The sequence below is a fragment of the Lithobates pipiens genome, unplaced genomic scaffold (assembly GCF_037356315.1).
Source record: "Lithobates pipiens isolate NorthernLeopardFrog02 unplaced genomic scaffold, aLitPip1_a1.2 Scaffold_13, whole genome shotgun sequence".
Taxonomy (NCBI): domain Eukaryota; kingdom Metazoa; phylum Chordata; class Amphibia; order Anura; family Ranidae; genus Lithobates; species Lithobates pipiens.
This window is the reverse complement of record NW_027507718.1, coordinates 209,422,065-209,439,368: the sequence shown is the minus strand read 5'-3', so window position 1 is coordinate 209,439,368 and position 17,304 is coordinate 209,422,065. Positions and strand designations below refer to the sequence as shown.

General features: G+C 40.3%; 1 protein-coding gene across 2 annotated transcripts; it reads left to right on the top strand.

The window, feature by feature from the left end:
• Positions 1–10,120: 10,120 nt before the first annotated feature.
• On the top strand, positions 10,121–16,480 carry PRDM8 (PR/SET domain 8). Of its 2 annotated transcripts, XM_077476174.1 has the most exons (4): positions 10,121–10,483; positions 11,878–12,108; positions 13,746–13,977; positions 14,564–16,480. In XM_077476174.1, exons 2-4 carry the CDS (start codon positions 11,881–11,883, stop codon positions 15,880–15,882), a joined length of 1,779 nt encoding a protein of 592 aa, XP_077332300.1. In that variant the 5' UTR covers positions 10,121–10,483; positions 11,878–11,880; the 3' UTR covers positions 15,883–16,480. The 2 variants fall into 2 exon arrangements, with proteins under 2 accessions (XP_077332300.1, XP_077332301.1); XM_077476175.1 differs by lacking the exon at positions 11,878–12,108 and having other exon boundaries at positions 10,123–10,483.
• The last annotated feature ends 824 nt before the right edge of the window (positions 16,481–17,304 follow it).

Genomic DNA, 17,304 nt, shown 5'->3' with positions numbered 1-17,304 from the left:
AAACAGAACACAAACACCATAGTGCTCTCTATTCACCCACATTTATTGCAGAAAAAACAGGATTAAAAACACTCACAAGAACAATGGGATAACAGGCATGTAAAAACCATCAGCTCTGCACGCTGTTACTGGTAATCGATGTATGATGTCACGGGCTTTACCTCCTCCCACCTATACACGTTGCACCCTCTGTTTGGGCTTCCTCAGTAGGCCTTATGATTTAACACTGACAAAATAAAAAGGCTACAAGTTCAGTATTTGCAGGACCCTGCCATAGATATAAAGCTGGTAGAGGGATTTTTCATCTCTATCTCTTTCCATTTTGCATCATTTACTATATTTATAATTAATCTGCTACATTTCTTGCTAGTTCTTCTAATATTAGAGTCCAAATTACAGAAAATATGTTAACAATAACATTGCCCTTGAATATACACCCTTTCAATAAACAGATTAGCATGTCAATGGTTTCTCAGCTAATGCTACAGTGTAATAAAATCTTCCTGTAGATGCAGCCATGTTTAAAAATGATTGAAAGCATTAAAGCACTGTGCAATATCTGATTCTATGCAATCAGTATGCAACATTCTGCAAACATTCTTGCCTTTAGGAACCAGCAATGGAGATATGAATTGAATGTGGTATTAATCCCCTAAATTGCAGTTTACCAATTATTAGATGCGGTGGCAGCATGTTTCCTTTTTATGCTTTCTTTTTCTTTCTTTTTACATATATAATTGGCCAGTAAATCTATTGTTTTCACTTTCCATTAACAGACCAAGTTGCCCAGCAAAGATGACAGTTAAAGGATTGAGAAAAACAATTCAGAAAAATATATTGTTGCTGTAATTGCTTAACCACTTCAATACCAGGGACTTACGCCCCTTCCTGCCCAGGACAATTTTCAGCTTTCAGCGCTGTCGCACTTTGAATGACAATTGCGCGGTCATGCAACACTGTACCCAAACTAAATTTTTATAATTTTCTTCGCACAAATAGAGCTTTCTTTTGGTGGTATTTGATCACTTTTGCGTTTTTATTTTTTGCTAAATAAACTAAAAAAGACCAACATTTTTGAAAACATTTTATTTTTAGTTTCTTTCATAAAATGTTGTTTTCCCCTTCACTGACAGGCACTGATTAGGTGCCACTGATGAGGCAGCACTGATTGCCACTGATGAGTTGGCACTGATAAAGTGGCACTGATGGGCACTGATGGGCAGGCACTAATAGGTAGAATTGATGGGCACTGATATGCAGCACTGATGGGCACCAATAGGCAGCACTGATATGCAGCACTGATGGGCAATGATAGACAGCACTGATGGGCACTGACAGGTGGCACTGATGGGCGGCACTGATGGGCACTGACGGGCGGCTGTGATTAGCACTGACAGGCGGCACTGATTGGCACTGATAGGTGGTATTGATTGACACTGACAGGTGGCACTGATGGGCAGCACTGATGATCAGGTATTGATATGTACTGACAGGTGTTACTGCTGGGCATTGATTGGCACTGTGGTGGGCAGTCAGTGTCAGGACAAGGTCATCCAGAGCCCAGGGCAAACATGCCAAACTGCGCCCTTCACCCCCAAGGTGTATGAGCATTATGTGTCATCAAAAATCCCCCCCAAGCATAAATTCCCCCTTCTCCCAGAGCAAATCTGTTCCCCTGCTGAAATCCCCCCTCCCAGCATAAATCTTACCCCCATCCCCCAAATTCCCCCCAATTCAAGTGCCCCCCCCCCCAAATCACTCCTCCTAGCACAAATTATCTACCCCTAAAATTGCCTCCCAATAACCCCACTGAAAATCCCCCCTCCTAGCACAAATCTTCTTCCCCTAAAATTTAGCATACCCCCCAAATTTCCCCTCCTAGAACAATACTGCCTGCTGCCCCCCAAATCCCCCTTTCCAACACAAATCCCCTACCCCAATTTCCTTGTGGTGCCCCCCCACCTTATATGATACCATAGTGCCCAGGGCAGCCGCCACTCCTGCCCACCCTTTGTCCCGACCCTGTGGGCAGTGATTGGCACTGTGGTGGGCCTAAAAAAGAAAATTCATTCAGCCACCACATTTAAGTAATGGTAGGCTGCACTGTTACATTTTTGTTTTGGGGCTTAATACCACTTTAAAGCTTAAAGTGGTATTAAACCCAAAACCAAAAATGCAATATATTGAAGCCTACCAATTCTTAGATGTGGTGGCTGCATTTGTTTTTTTTAGGCTTTTTTCCCCCTCTATTTTCACCTGGTGATCTGGCCTGTAACACACCTCCTATATTAAGGTGCATCCACAGTGGAACCTTTGGAGAACAGCATTGGTTTGGGAGAGGGGAGTATTAGACAGATTAGCAGATTTACATACACAAACAAATTGAAGCCAAATTCCAGCATACACTTTATAAGCAATTACAACAAACATTTTTTGTTCCTTTGGGGATAAAGGTTTCCATAAATAAATAAATGCTGATCATTGTAAGCACATCATTCCAGTGACACATCATTTAACCTCATCCCTTTAACTGCTACATCTGCAGGAGTGCTTACTCTTTTAAAAAACAAACATACTTACTGGCTGGATTACCAGATGCAAATAAAAGTTAAGTTTAATTCTTAATAATAATAATAATAACAATAATACTAATAGCATTGTGTCTTACTATGTAAATCCTCTCTCTTCCCCCCCTTTCTTTCCATTTCTCTTCATTATTATTTCTCTATCTCTTTCTCAATTCCTCTTTTGTTTCTCCCTCATTGTAGCCTTTTTTTCAATCTCTTTCTCCCTCTCTCTTTCTTTAGCTTGTGCTCTTTTTCTATCCTCTCTCTCTCTCTCTCTCTCTCTCTCTCTCCTCTCTATCTCTTTCCTTCCTGCCTCTCTCTCCCCCTCCTCCTTCTCTCTCACTCTCTCTCTCCTCCTTCTCTCTCTCCCCCCTCTCTCTCTCCTTCTTTTCTCTCTCTACCCCCCTCTCCTCCTTCTCTCTCTCTCTCTCTCTCTCTCCTCCTCCTCCTTCTCTCTCCCCCCTCTCTCTCTCCTCCTTTTCTCCCTCTCTCCTCCTTTTCTCTCTATCTCTCCTCCTTTTCTCTCTCTCCCCCTCTCTCCTTCTCCTTCCTTCTCTCTGTCTTTCCTCCACCCCTCTCTCTCCTTCCTCCTCTCTCACTCCCTCCTCTTTCTCTCTCTCTCTCTCTCTCTCTCTCTCTCCTCACCCTCCTCCTCTCTCTCTCTCCTTCTTTCCCCCTCTCTCTCTTTCATCCTCTCTCTCTCCTTCCTCCTCCCTCTCTCCCCCTCTCTCTTTCCTCCACCTCTCTCGCTCTCTTCCTCCTCTCTCTCTTCCCGCCTCTCTCTCTTTCCTCCACCTCTCTCTCTCTACTCCATATCTCTCTCTCTCTCTCTATTTCTCAATAGCTCTCTAGTTCCTCCTCTCTCTCTCCCTTCCTCCTCTCCCCCCTCACCCTCTCTCTTTCCTCCACCTCTCTCTCTACTCCATCTCTCTCTCCCCCTCTCTCTCTCCACCTCTCTCTCTCTCTTTCCACCTCTCTCTCTCTCCCTCTCTCTCTCTCTCTCCCTCCCCCTCTCTCTCCTCCACCTCTCTCTCTATTTCCCCCTCTCTCTCCCTCCCCCTCTCTCCTCCACCTCTCTCACTCTCTCTATCTCTCTCCCTTCCTCCCCCCTCTCTCTCTTTCATTCTCTCTCTCTCCCTTCCTCCTCCCTATCCCCCCCTCTCTCTTTCCTCCACCTCTCTCTCTCTCTTAATTTTCTCTCTCTCCCCCTCTCTCTCTCTATTTCCTCCACCTCTCTCTCTCTCTCCTCTCCACCTCTCTCGTCCTCTCTCTTTCCTCCACCTCTCTCTCTACTCCATGTCTCTCTCTCTCTCTCTCTCTCTCTCTATTTCTCAATATCTCTCTATGTCCTCCTCTCTCTCTCTCCCTCCCCCCTCTCTCTCTTTCCTCCACCTCTCTCTCTACTCCATCTCTCTCTCCTCCTCTCTCTTTCCTTCTCTCTCTCTATCTCTCTCTTTCCTCCACCCTCTCTCTCCTTCCTCCTCTCTCTCCCCCTCCCCTCTCTCTCTCTCCACCTCTCTCTCTTTCCACCTCTCTCTCTCCCTCCCCCTCTCTCTCCCCCCCCTCTCTCTCATCTACCTCTCTCTCTATTTACCCCTCTCTCTCCATCCCCCCTCTCTCCTCCACCTCTCTCGCTCTCTCTATCTCTCTCCTTTCCTCCTCCCCTCTCTCTCTATTTCATCCTCTCTCTCTCCCTTCCCCCTCCCTCTCTCTCCCCCCTCTCTCTCTTTCCTCCACATCTCTCTCTCTCCCCTCCACCTCTCTCGCCCTCTCTCTCTACTCCATATTTCTCTCTCTCTCTCTCTCTCTCTCTCTCTCTCTTTATTTCTCAATATCTCGCTATTTCCTCCCCTCTCCCTTCCTCCCCCCTATCTCCCCCTCTCTCTCTCTCTCTTTCCTCCACCTCTCTCTCTACTCCATCTCTCTCTCCTCCTCTCTCCCTCTCTCTCTCTCTTTCCTCCAACTCTCTATCTCTATCCTCCTCTCTCTTTCCTTCTCTCTTCCCTTCCTTCTCGCTTTCCTCCTCCTCTCTCTTTCCTTCTCTCTCTCTCTCTCTCTCTCTCTCTCTCCCTCTCTCTCTCTTTCCTCCACCTCTCTCTATCTCTCTCCTCCTCTCTCTTTCCTTCTCTCTCTCTCCTTCCTTCTGGCTTTCCTCCTCCTCTCTCTTTCCTTCTCTCTCTCTTTCCTCCTCTCTTTCTTTCTCTCTCTAATGATTGCCCTCTCTCTCTCTCTCTCTCTCCCCCCACTCTGTCTCAGTCCTTCACTCTCTTTTATTTTGCCCATTTCTATCTATCTTTTTATGTTATTACATTCACACTTTCTGTCTCTTGCCCCCTCTCCCCCCCCCCCCCCTCTCTCTCTTTCCACTCTGTCTCCACCCTTCCCTCTCTTTAATTTTGCCCATTTCTATCTTTTTTTTTTATATTATTACATTCACACGTTGTGTCTCTTGCTCCCCCCCCCCCCTTTTCAGTCTCTCTCTCTCTCTCTTTCTTTTTCCTCCCCCCTTCTCTCTCTTTTTCCCATCCCTTTATCTGTCAATCCCACTCTCTCTTCCCCTCACCCAGTCTTTCTCCTAATCCCCCTTCCCCTCCCTTTCTTTCAATCCTCAAGTCTTTATTTTCTCTCTCACTGTCCCTTTTAATTCTTTCTTTCTCCCTTTTCTTGTTTCATAGCTCACCACTTATCTGTCTGTATTGTTCTCACTTCATTTCCTTCTAAAGGTAAATATTTGTGTAAAATATAAATAACACTCAGTTTTCTATGAATTTGTTCTCTCTCTCTCTCTCTCTCTCTCTCTCTCTCTCTCTCTCTCTCTCTCTCTCTCTCTCTCTCTCTCACTCTCTCTCTCTCTATCCCTCTTTTTTTTTCTCACTCCATACCTTTGCTGTTTCACCTACAATCCATCGACCATTTTTCTCCTTACTTATATAATTGTCTATCAGTTATCTCCTCTATTCTTACTCTGCCCTTCCTATACATTTTTTTCTTTTAAACAAGTTGTCCTTGCTGACCCCAAGCTTATCCAACAACATGGATAGTGACCCAGGAGCTGCACACAGGAGAAAGTCTAAATGGTTGCATTGCTCCAGGCTGTAGGGCTAGGCATGATTCAGTGACAGTTAATGGGTTAAGTGGACATGGCAAAGGTCATTAGCCTCTTATTTCTATGTCTTTGTGTGGGCATTCAGCTAGGACAGGTTTGCAAGCTTGACATGTTTGTGCAACGAATGTTTCTCAGCGGATGTACTGATGGCATGTGTTCCCTGCACTAATTCTTTTTACAAGAGCGTGTGCCAATTAACCATATTTACATGTGCTGGTGCCCAGGAAAATCCATAATGAACAATGCTCTTGAAACACATTGCAGAACCACAAAAGGCTGTGAGGCTTTCTAGTCTGCATATACCATTACAGGACACAAGTGATTTCATCTTCGCAGAATAGCTGTCAGATTAACGGTGGGGAAACTTTGATCTACATAGTCATACTAAGTGATCAGATCCCCCACTACTTGTAAGAGGAGCTCAGCAATCATTTATGAGCATTATTCCCACTTGTGCCTCGATTAACTGCCTATCATTCAATGATCACAGTTGGGTTTTAAGTCTGGAAAACATGGCAAGAAATAGGAGGAGTGCAGAGCTAATAGCTCTTAATGCTTCACACATATGCACGATGTGCTCTGCTGCCAAAGAGGGATTATTACACAGAGCAAGAAGGCAGACAGACAGGGAAAACTGCAGTCTCTATTGCCCAGGGATCGCTGGGACTTTTAGTCCCACGGCAACTGCATGAGAGAGGCATTATTTCTGTTTTGGTGAACCATCAATTATCTATGGCTGGACCGACCATTGAAAACTCCAAATTCACCAGGATAAGGATCTTTATTTTCTAACAAGTATACAATTTTCAGTCCGAAGACCTTTAAAAAAATGACAGTTACATTACGAAATCAAAGAACCTTATACGTGTGTGATAAGGCTTTGTAAAAGAACATTTTTTGGCTTAAAATCACATCTATGCTTGAAATTGACATGTACTTTTTACCCATAATACAGGCATACCCCACGTTTAAGTACACAATGGGGTTTATTTACTAAAGCTGGAGAGTGCAAAATAAGGCTCATTTCTGCATAGAAACCAATGAGCTTCTAACAGCAGCTTGTTCTTTTAAGCTTTGGTAACAAAACCTGAAAGCTCATTGATTTCTATGCAAAAGTGAGCCTGATTTTTCACTTTCCAGCTTAAGTGATTAAACCGTATTGTGTACTTAAAAGTGGGGTATGCCTGTATGTTAAATGATAAATGATGGAAGAGACCTTACCTTACCTTGTTTGAGCCCATTACCCCCCATAACTCTGCTGTAAGTAACAAACTTCATATACTGTAGGGGTTATTTACTAAAGCTTGAGAGTGCGAAACCAGGCTCCCTTCTGCTTTAAACCCAATCATCTTGTATTTTACAGGCATACCCCACTTTTAAGTACACAATGGGGTTTATTTACTAAAGCTGGGAAGTGTAAAATCAGGCTCACTTCTGCATATAAATCAATGAGCTTTTAATCCTAGCTTGTTCCATTAAGCTTTGTTAATAAAACCTGGAAGCTCATTGGTTTCTTTGCAGAAGTGTTGCCTGATTTTGCACTTTCCAGCTATAGTAAATAAACCCCATTGTGTACCTAAAAGTGGGGTATGCCTGTACAATACAAGATGATTGGGTTTAATGCAGAAGTGAGACTGATTTTGCACTTTCCAGCTATAGTATATAAACCCTATTGTGTACTTAAAAGTGGGGTATGCCTGTATTGCTAACGCTTAATTGAACAAGCTGAGATTAGAATCTGGTCCCCATGCAGAAGTGAGCCTAATTTTGCACTATCCAGCTTTAGTAAATAAGCCCCTGTGTGACTGGTGGCTACATTTCATTAGTACGGTAGTTACTTAAATAAGTGGGGATCCAAAGAGATCCCAATGATAACAAATGTATTTTTTGTTGTTATTGTAACACACGAATAGTTTTAAGCTCATATTTTGAGTATACGTCATGTAACAAATGCAGGTGGTAATCGTGCATGGTCCCATAGTATTCCACTAATAACCCTAATAGATTGTAAGCTCTTGTTAGCAGGGCCCTCTTCCCTCTTGTATTTTATTGTATTGTAAATATACTGACTCTCTATATTGTAAAGCGCTGCACAAACTGTTGCCGCTATACTGTATAATAGTAATAATTACTTGATTTACAACAACATTAGATCAAAGAACTGCATTTTATTGTGAAAGCCTTCACATTTCTCTGACAAGCCCACTAACTATCAATGGAAAATCTGTAATTTCTAAATGACAGCTCTTTACATAATGTCAGCGCTATTATAGAGCAGAGTAGTTGGTCTTCCAAATGAACCTGACCCCTTTATATGTCATTGTAGGAGCATCTGAAGATTGATGAAAGAAAATGATGATATGAGGGGTGTATTACACACAGAGCTGAATGTCTATACATTTCTACTGCAAGTCATCAAATGAGAGATATTTTGGTGCAGCCTTCTGATTTTCAATGTAAGCAGACACTTTGTGAGGTTTGGATAATACCCATAAAAATGATTATCTCATTCTTCAGTTTGTTGCATTCATGTTACTGCTGTATGTAGATCAATTTATATATTTGATAAAGCAGTGCGATCTGCTCTTATACAAGAAATACTTGAATCTTAGATCTATCCACCTTCATGCGATGTCCCGAACAGTTCTAAAGGATTCTTTAGTAGGCGTCCATTATATTGGCGATCTGCAAGCTGATTTGATAGTAATATTTTTAGGAGTGACTGCAATAGACCCTTGTGTATCTACTACTATACCATGGATACAGATCTCTACTAAATTAGTTTTGTGCTTATAATTATTTCATCTGTTTTCCAGGAAGAATAATAAAATGGAAGACGTTGCTCTTATGCACATGAAACAAGCGACTAGGTGGCACCAATAATCTTTTCTAGGTTCAAATTCAATTACTCAGGCCTTAGTTAATTTATTAGAATTACCTCTTTATGAGCTAGCAGGGGAGGTCCAGTCTAGCTCGGTGCCATTCGCCATAATGGGATAAGGAAGACGTGTGAAGACTGTTGGGGGGGCAGTGCTAGTCTAAAAGGCAGCAGCGCTATGACTTATAATTTCTTTAAAAAGTACACACTCCAATCTAATGGCCTCCTTCCATTAGAAGAAGAAAAAAAAAAAAAACAGCAGATAATACATTAACATAAGATTACACTTGAGAAAACTTGATGTTAGTTCATATGAAGCCAAGAAAACACTATAAAATAATCATCAGGTCTTTTTGACCTACATCCTCAACAACCCACTGGAGTGCCAAGGAACTAAAGTGCCAAGTCTTTCTAGAGAATGGTAATTATATCAGTCTCCAATCCACGAATATGGAAGAAGGAATGACGATCAACTGTGGGTATAGGATTTTATATATATATATATATATATATATATATATATATATATATATATATATATATATATATATATATATTGAGATTTTGTGTGTGGGTTTTTTTTTGTGTTTTATTTATTTATTTATTTATTTATTTATTTTTCTGTTGGTTGAACTGGATGGACTGTCTTTTTCAACCAGAGTAACTATGTACTGTAACTATGCAACTCTCTGACTAATAGTAATTCATCATGACAGTTATTACTTGCTATAGATTACAATACTCCTGTATATACATTAGCTTTCTGCTTTCAAACATTTTGCTATTGATTTAAATATGCTAAAGTGTTGTTTAAAATAATAATAATAATAATACTAATAATAATACTTTATTGGGGGTTTTGCCTTCTTCTGGATCAACTGTGGGTATAGGATTGTATATACAGTCATACCCCACTTTTAAGTACACAATGGGGTTTATTTACTAAAGCTGGAAAGTGCAAAATCAGGCTCACTTCTGCATAGAAACCAATGAGCTTCCAGGTTTTATTACCAAAGATTAATTGAACAAGCCAAGGTTAGAAGCACTTTCCAACTTTAGCAAATAAAACTGATTGTGTACTTAAAGTTTTTTTTTTCTATTTGTGTGTGTGTGTGTGTGTTTTTTTCTATGTTGGTTGAACTGGGTGGACTTGTGTCTTTTTTTCAACCAGGTTAACTATGCAACTGTGCAAATTTTAGTATATGTTTTATAGACTGATTTTTGTAGCTCCTAACCCTTAAATGAATATAACTATTCTGTTGTGCATTTTTTTAACTAGAAAACAAACATCATAATGACATAGATGTTCTAAAAGACAGTCACTATTTTTTTGTGTTGTGTTTTTTTTTATCTTTTCTGTAGGTGCCTGCAGAACCATGTCCTTGTCCAATGGTTATTTAGCTCTATTATTTGAACAGTGATAAGAACAGTGACCATTAGTCACTAATAGAAATCCATAAGCAAGTCAGGTAGCTGGATGTAGCTGGAGGCGATGGTGGAGCCTTAGAGAGAGAGGATTGGCACTGCTGGAAAGAGTTAAAGGGAGGGGACGTGGGCTGTCACGCGTCATTGGGCAGATTATGTGCAGCAAACAAAAAGTGTGTGTCTGTGTGCCAGTCAGTCACTGCGTCGGGTCCATCTGCACAACTCCTTGTCTTCCTCTTCTTTTTTTTTTTTTTTCTTTTTTTTTTCTTCCCTTCTTTCGGTTTTCTCTCTGCTCGTGTTTACTCCTTTTTTTCCCACCCCCCTCCCATTCATCTGCTTCTCAATCTAGCCATCCAGCAAAGACAGAGGCACACAAGCACGTCTTGCTCCTGCCATGGAAATACTACAGTAATACGACCTACATTTAGGGGGGCACAAGGAGAGGACAACTCCTTCTAGTCCTTCTGGATATCCTTATACCTTGGACTATACAGTGACTTTTTTGTGGTAAGTGACAGTGCATGCCTTTTTTTCCCATTATCTTTCCCTTTCTCATTCTTGTTTATACAAAGGAAAGGAGTGGGAGCTGCTGAGCCCCAAAAAAAAACGTGTTTGATCCCCAGGCAAACAATAACTAGGATGGCTGGTTATGGGGACATTGTAAGGGAATATATATGGGTTGGTGACACTTCTGCAGCTGGTGGCTTTTTTTTTTAGGAGATCTCGGCAGCTGGGTTTATAGATCATTAGCCAGCAAGCCGAGCTGGGAGAAGAGACAGGGGCAACCAGTGTCCTCCTTGTGTGGGCAATTGTCCTTCCAAGCTGAGCTTGTACAGTAGATTCATTGAGCAGAGCCGGGCTAGTCAGCGGTGACTCCACTGGAGGTTGCTGTCCCGTGCCGAGGTGCTGAAACGGAGCGGAACAGTATAGAGTCGGGCCACCAGTACAGAGCTCTAAGAACCCCCCTCCGCATCTACTACACATAGCACTTTGTCTTCTTCTAAACTAGCTTTCCCCAAAACCACTTTCATTAAAACGTGTATACACATTAAAAAGTATACATACAAAAATATATTAAACAGAACTAGAACATTGGCAATTTTATATTGTTATTCATTATTACAATTTAAAAATGTGCTAGATTTTTTTAAAAGTAAAAAAAAAATTGTAGAAGATTAGTAAATTAACTAATAGTACCTTAACATAAATCAAAGATTGTAATTAATACATAATTGACATCCGTCATACATAAAAAAAAAGTAAAATGACCCAGAGATGAAGCTGGATAGGCAAAGTCGGTCCATGATAAGGTAGCTGGCATTCACCACCAATCATAAATACGTGAGTTCATGTAAGTAAATAAATAAATAAATAATAATGATTACCCCTGCTTGCTGCTTTTAATTAAAGTCTCTAAAGGGAAAGAGCTGGATTATGATAATGAGCAGACATACGTTCCCTCTTGTAGACTAGAGCTAAAGGTTAGATGAAATGAAATCAGTGACATTGACAGTCCACTTGAAATCCATTCTCCATGCTCCTCTGTCACACTACGCTAGACTCTTGATAGCATCCTAATGACTAGATGATATGTCTGTGAGGACCAGGGGAGCCTTCACCTAAGCTCCTTACTAGGGTCAGCCTGCCAACACCTGGGGATGGACAGCAAAATCTATAGATAGCTGGATCCCCCCTACTGCCATGTGTTCGGTATCTCCAAAATTATTGGGTGCCTATTCATTCATTAATACCTTTTAGGTGAAGAGACTATGGTAATCCAAATTTTTAGGTGTTGTATTATAGATGAATATATAGTGTAAGTGTTGTATTATAGATGAATATATAGTATATAGTGTGAACTAAAGCATTCAGGGTCCCTTTTATTGTTTTTTTATATTCAGGATATGTCAGTCATGGATGACACTGGCGTTCATAAAGCAATTTGGGATGGTGATGCCAAAGCTGTTCAGCAATGTCTGACGGATATATTTACAAGCGTCTACACCACGTGTGATATCCCAGAAAATGCCATCTTTGGTCCCTGCGTACTGAGCCACACTTCGCTGTATGACAGTATAGCCTTCATCGCCCTCAAATCTACTGATAAGAGGACAGTACCCTACATATTCCGGGTAAGAGCCACTGTGACACTATGACAACCCTCTGCTCTAATGGAGGTTGCTGTCTTTCCAAAAGTATTCCACAATTTGTGCATCTACCAAAAGTTAGATGTCATTGTGCAATGTGCATAAGTCTTACATTTCCACAAAAATATAGAAATGTAGAAAATCAATAAGAGGATTTATAGGTAGGTGACAACAGATATAAAGATAAACAGATAAAAATACATATATACAGACGGACAACTAATAAGGGGGTGGGTAGTGAGAGCATAGATATAGATAGATAGGTAGATAGATAGAATAAGGATATAGATAGAGCTATAGAGAGTGAAAATATATAAATGGAGAAAGAGAGAGATAGATAGAAAGATAGCTACACATATAATATAGAAACAGGGAGCTAAAATATAGAGATAAAGAAAGAGAGAGAAATATAGATAGATATAGATAGATATAGATAGATAGATAGATAGATAGATAGATAGATAGATAGATAGATAGATAGATAGATAGAGCTATGGAGAGAGCTAAAATATAGAGATGGAGAAAGAGAGATAGATATAAAGAAATAGAATATAGAAATATAGAAACAGATAGCTAAAATGAAGAGATGGAGAGAGATATAGAAAGATAGATAAGATAGATAGATACATACAGATTGAAAATAATGGGGAACACAAGCATATATGGAAAGATAGATAGATAGATATGAAAATATAGATAGACAATAAAGGGGATGGAGAGCTATAGATAGATAGATGAATAGATAGATAGACAGATAGATAGATAGATAGATAGATAGATAGATAGATAGATAGATGATAAAGTGGAGGGAGATAAAAAAGAATAGATAGATAGATGGATCGATAGATAGATAGATAGATAGATAGATAGATAGATAGATAGATAGATAGATAGATAGATAGATAGATAGATAGATAGACAAAATATATGTAGAGAGAGATAAAATCTAGAAATAGAGAGATAAAGAAAGAGATAGATGGATAGATAGATAGATAGATAGATAGATAGATAGATAGATAGATAGATAGATAGACAGACAGACAGATAGATATAATATAGAGAGAGCTAAAATATAGAGATGGAGAGGGAAAGAGATAGATAGATAGATAGATAGATAGATAGATAGATAGATAGATAGATAGATAGATAGATAGATCACAGTATGACAGTGTCTATTCCAGTGTGAACAAATAAAATGTTTTAACTGGTAATAACAAACAATGCTAAAGTCTTAAATCAGCTGCATATTAAGTTATTTAAAAAAATAAGTGTAATATATTATAAAAAAATAAAAAATCTTTTATGTTTGAAAGGCGGCTGACGTATTATTTAAAGCACAGATTTGCTACATTTATCTCCAGACGTAGAAATAAACAGCTCCCTGCTACTTTTGAGAACAATCTGGAAGATTGGTTCATGTGAGAGCACATTTCAGATAGAACATATGGAGGGCTGTCATGTCAGGTCTGTGTGATTCAGCTGGGCAGACGATTTCCATTCATTCTGATGGTCTACATCCATAATAGAGCTCTGCTGTGCATTGGGATCCCCTAAGACTAGTGCTGAGCTCATGGGGGACATTTTAACCCTCTTATACTTCATTATCCTTGCTTTTTCTGCAGGTGGACACTTCAGCTGCAAATGGATCCTCTGAGGGACTGATGTGGCTCCGTCTGGTTCAGTCTGCCAGAAACAAAGAAGAACAAAATCTGGAAGCCTACATCAAAAACGGACAACTGTTCTACAGATCCCTACACAGGATTTCCAAAGACGAGGAACTGTTAGTTTGGTATGGGAAGGAATTGATAGATCTGCTTCTTCTTAACCCCAGCAGGACCCAAGCAAAAACTGCAGGTAGGTAAATAACTCTACAGTGTGACTAGCATGACATTAATATGCCTTAATCACCCTTTAATTCCACCCCTCCATCTGTACTGCCTTCTTCTGCTGTCTGTCACTTTCCCTTCCTACCTGTGTATCTCCTTCCATCATCCAAATAGCTGTCCTTCCCGTCCCTCTATTCCTGTTCTATTTCTATCCATGTCCTAATGTCCTAATCTCTTTCAAGTTCTTTCTATTATCTTATTTTAGAGATACTGTATATGTAGACAAAAGTCACAGATGGCCAAGCAAATCTCAAAGTATAAATAAAATATAAGTATATAACAATGCATTGCAAAAAAAAGTAATAGTAATGCTAATAATAATCATATGACTGATGTAATATTGTGTAGGCTTTTTTCATGAAAAAAACGTAGCAAGTCTGATCACACAACTCAGCTGTGATTACACATATCTCCTCTCTTAGACAATTGCCAAAGGATTAGATAGCACGTTTTTGACAATATGGTATACTTAGTTGTGTTACTCCTATTTATAAGCTGTTGGAAGAATTTGGTCAAATGCATGGCACCTTCACTGTAAACTCCTTTTCTTTCAGGATCATCTCAGTTCACCTGTTTGGAGTGTAACCAGAGGTTCCAGTATGATTTCCCCTATGCGGCTCATGTGAGATTTCGCTGTCCTAAGAGACTCCACACTTTAGATTCCAACTCAGAGCAACCAGGGAAGGACACTAGAGAGATTGAGCCTCGAAACACCATGATCTCTACAGTCAAATACAGCAAACTATCAATTTACCAGCCTCAGAAAGAGAACCACAAGCCCACCACAGACTTTCATAACTTGGCCAGGGACTTGGAGAATTGTAGAGGCCCTTGTTCATCATCCTTCCGTTCTACTCCGTCACCCAAGTCTAATCTATCAAGACAGGACTCTGAGAGTGCTGCCGAGAGTCTCCATAAAGCCAAAAGAAAGTATGATGACCACTTGGAGGACATCAGATCCAAAAGGATTGACCCATCTGGAAGGTTTCTGGACAGGCCAATGCCTTCTTCCAAAGAGGATTTAGTGTGCAGCCCTCAGTCTTTCAGAGGGAACTCTTACTTCAATGTGGATGAAGGTGGACAGTTATATGCTCCTCCAAGCCCAGAGACGGGAGAAGCCAAAAGAAGTGCTTTTGTAGAAGTTAAAAATTCATCAAGAGGAGTTGAAGAAAATAATTCAAGCACAGATGGTAAAGCTATGTCTCCTGCCCATGCCAGCAGCCCAAACGAAGACAAGAGGCTACACGTCAGGCCAGAAAACCGAGCAGGGGACAGCCCTATCATGGGCAGTGCCTTTACCAGTGTAGCTCAGATATCAAACCCTGAGCAGGAGAGAAAAAGTGCTTTTTCTCAGCCAACCAGAAGCAGCTTCAACCATGTAGCCCCTTTGCAGGTGATGGGACAAAAACTGGTGTCTAGTGGGGTAGGCTTGGATTGCCACACAGACAGCGTTGGGCAACCAAGGCTGTTTCAGACTGACTCTCTCTCACTCAAGATGTCAAGCCCTGAACTGAATGGCAACTGCACACTTCCAGGAAGCTTGCCAAAGCAAAGTCCTTTCCTCTTTGCCACCACATTTTGGCCAAAGAGCTCAGCTGCACCTCTCCAGCTGCAGCTGCCTTCTACACTTACTCTATTGCCTCCTTCTTTCACCTCCTTATGCCTGCCAGCTCAAAACTGGTGTGCCAAATGCAATGCTTCTTTCAGGATGACCTCGGACCTAGTGTATCACATGAGATCCCACCACAAAAAGGAATATGCCATGGAACCCCTGGTGAAGAGGAGGAGAGAGGAGAAGCTCAAGTGCCCCATATGCAATGAGTCCTTCAGGGAACGTCACCACCTATCAAGGCACATGACCTCTCACAACTGAACTTTTGAATAACTTTGCTATTAGAACTTTTAAAGACTCTCACACAGTGGCAACGCAGGGTCATGGATGTCTTGATCCTACCTTGAGTGTGTTGGGTTGTTTTCTTTATCTGAATGCACGCATTTTCACTTTCCAAGAGTACATTTTTTTAAAAATGTCATATATATTGCAGCATATTGATGCATTTGTCATATCTTTCTACTTTAAATTATGGAGCACTTATGATTTAGTTATTAATGTATTTAAAGTGTTACGTTTACCTTATCGGACAGTACCTGGGTGGGACATAGTTAGCTTTTGCATTACCTGCTGGCCTGTTCTCACCTAAACAATCAGTGTGGATATTACAGTGGACGTTGCAATGACCAAGGCGATGCATGACTCATATCACACAACTGTATGGACTTCAGACAGACTGTCATCAATGTGTATTTCTTTTCGAAACAAAGTGTAATTTTGTGCCAGTTGCAACCTTATTTTTTTTTTCTTTTTCGCCTATCCCTCAAACTAAAAAAAAAAAAAGATTTTATTAAACTGTATAGTTTATCTGAGTATGTTGAATGCTTTGACAATAAATTGCTTTATTTTCTGCAAACCACCTGCTTGGTAAAGTAAACCTTCATTTATTTTGGGATAATTCAAGCAGTTAAGCTATGCAGTCTATTTATTAACTAAGAGCATATACAAGGGCTGTTCATGGTGACAGTGCCCATTTTCGCTATGGGCTCTCTTGTTAGCATTAGCACGTTTTCAGATATGTGATTTAACATCTGATCCCCTTGACTGTAAATCTTATGATGATATGTCTGCTTCCATTTACATTAAGATGAACATGTAGACACAAAGAGGTTAGCATTGTGCTGACCCTGCTGCATTAATGTGGGGAGATCTGTATTTTTAGATGTGGTGTTGCACTGTCCTCAGCACACAATGCTTGGTCATGTTCAGATCACACACATCAGTAAAATGAGAGAAGGCAGAGATGGGCTGTGTTGGACATTCAGTTGTATCTCTCGCCTTTATATTATTAGAATGACCTTAACTGGATAAAACTGTCTTGTGCCAGTAGTTAAATTTCTAAGATAGCATTTTGCAGATCTGCAGAAAGATCTCAACACATCATTCTCAACATACTGAACTGACTTGAGCTAAAGAAAAATAAATTGTTGCCCTTTGCATGCATTAAATAGATAGTAGTGTTACTAATAATTGACATTTGGTACATTTAACTCTACTGTTAACTGATTTTCTGCAACGGTAACACTTAAAGACTCTAGCAAGTTCCATGTGTATGTATATTACACCTAAAATTAAGGGTAAAAAGTCTTTCAATGTATAATATAGTAAAGTCCCAGCATTAACCAGTAATTCATTATATATGATTATAGATGATCTTAGAGAAACTGCACTTCTTCAATATTT

Coding starts and splice junctions, on each gene's coding strand:
- PRDM8 (XM_077476174.1), top strand. CDS start 11,881: ATGTCAGTCATGGATGACACTGGCGTTCATAAAGCAATTTGGGATGGT. Junction 12,109..13,745: donor CAGTACCCTACATATTCCGG/GTAAGAGCCACT, acceptor CTTTTTCTGCAG/GTGGACACTTCAGCTGCAAA. Junction 13,978..14,563: donor GACCCAAGCAAAAACTGCAG/GTAGGTAAATAA, acceptor CTTTTCTTTCAG/GATCATCTCAGTTCACCTGT.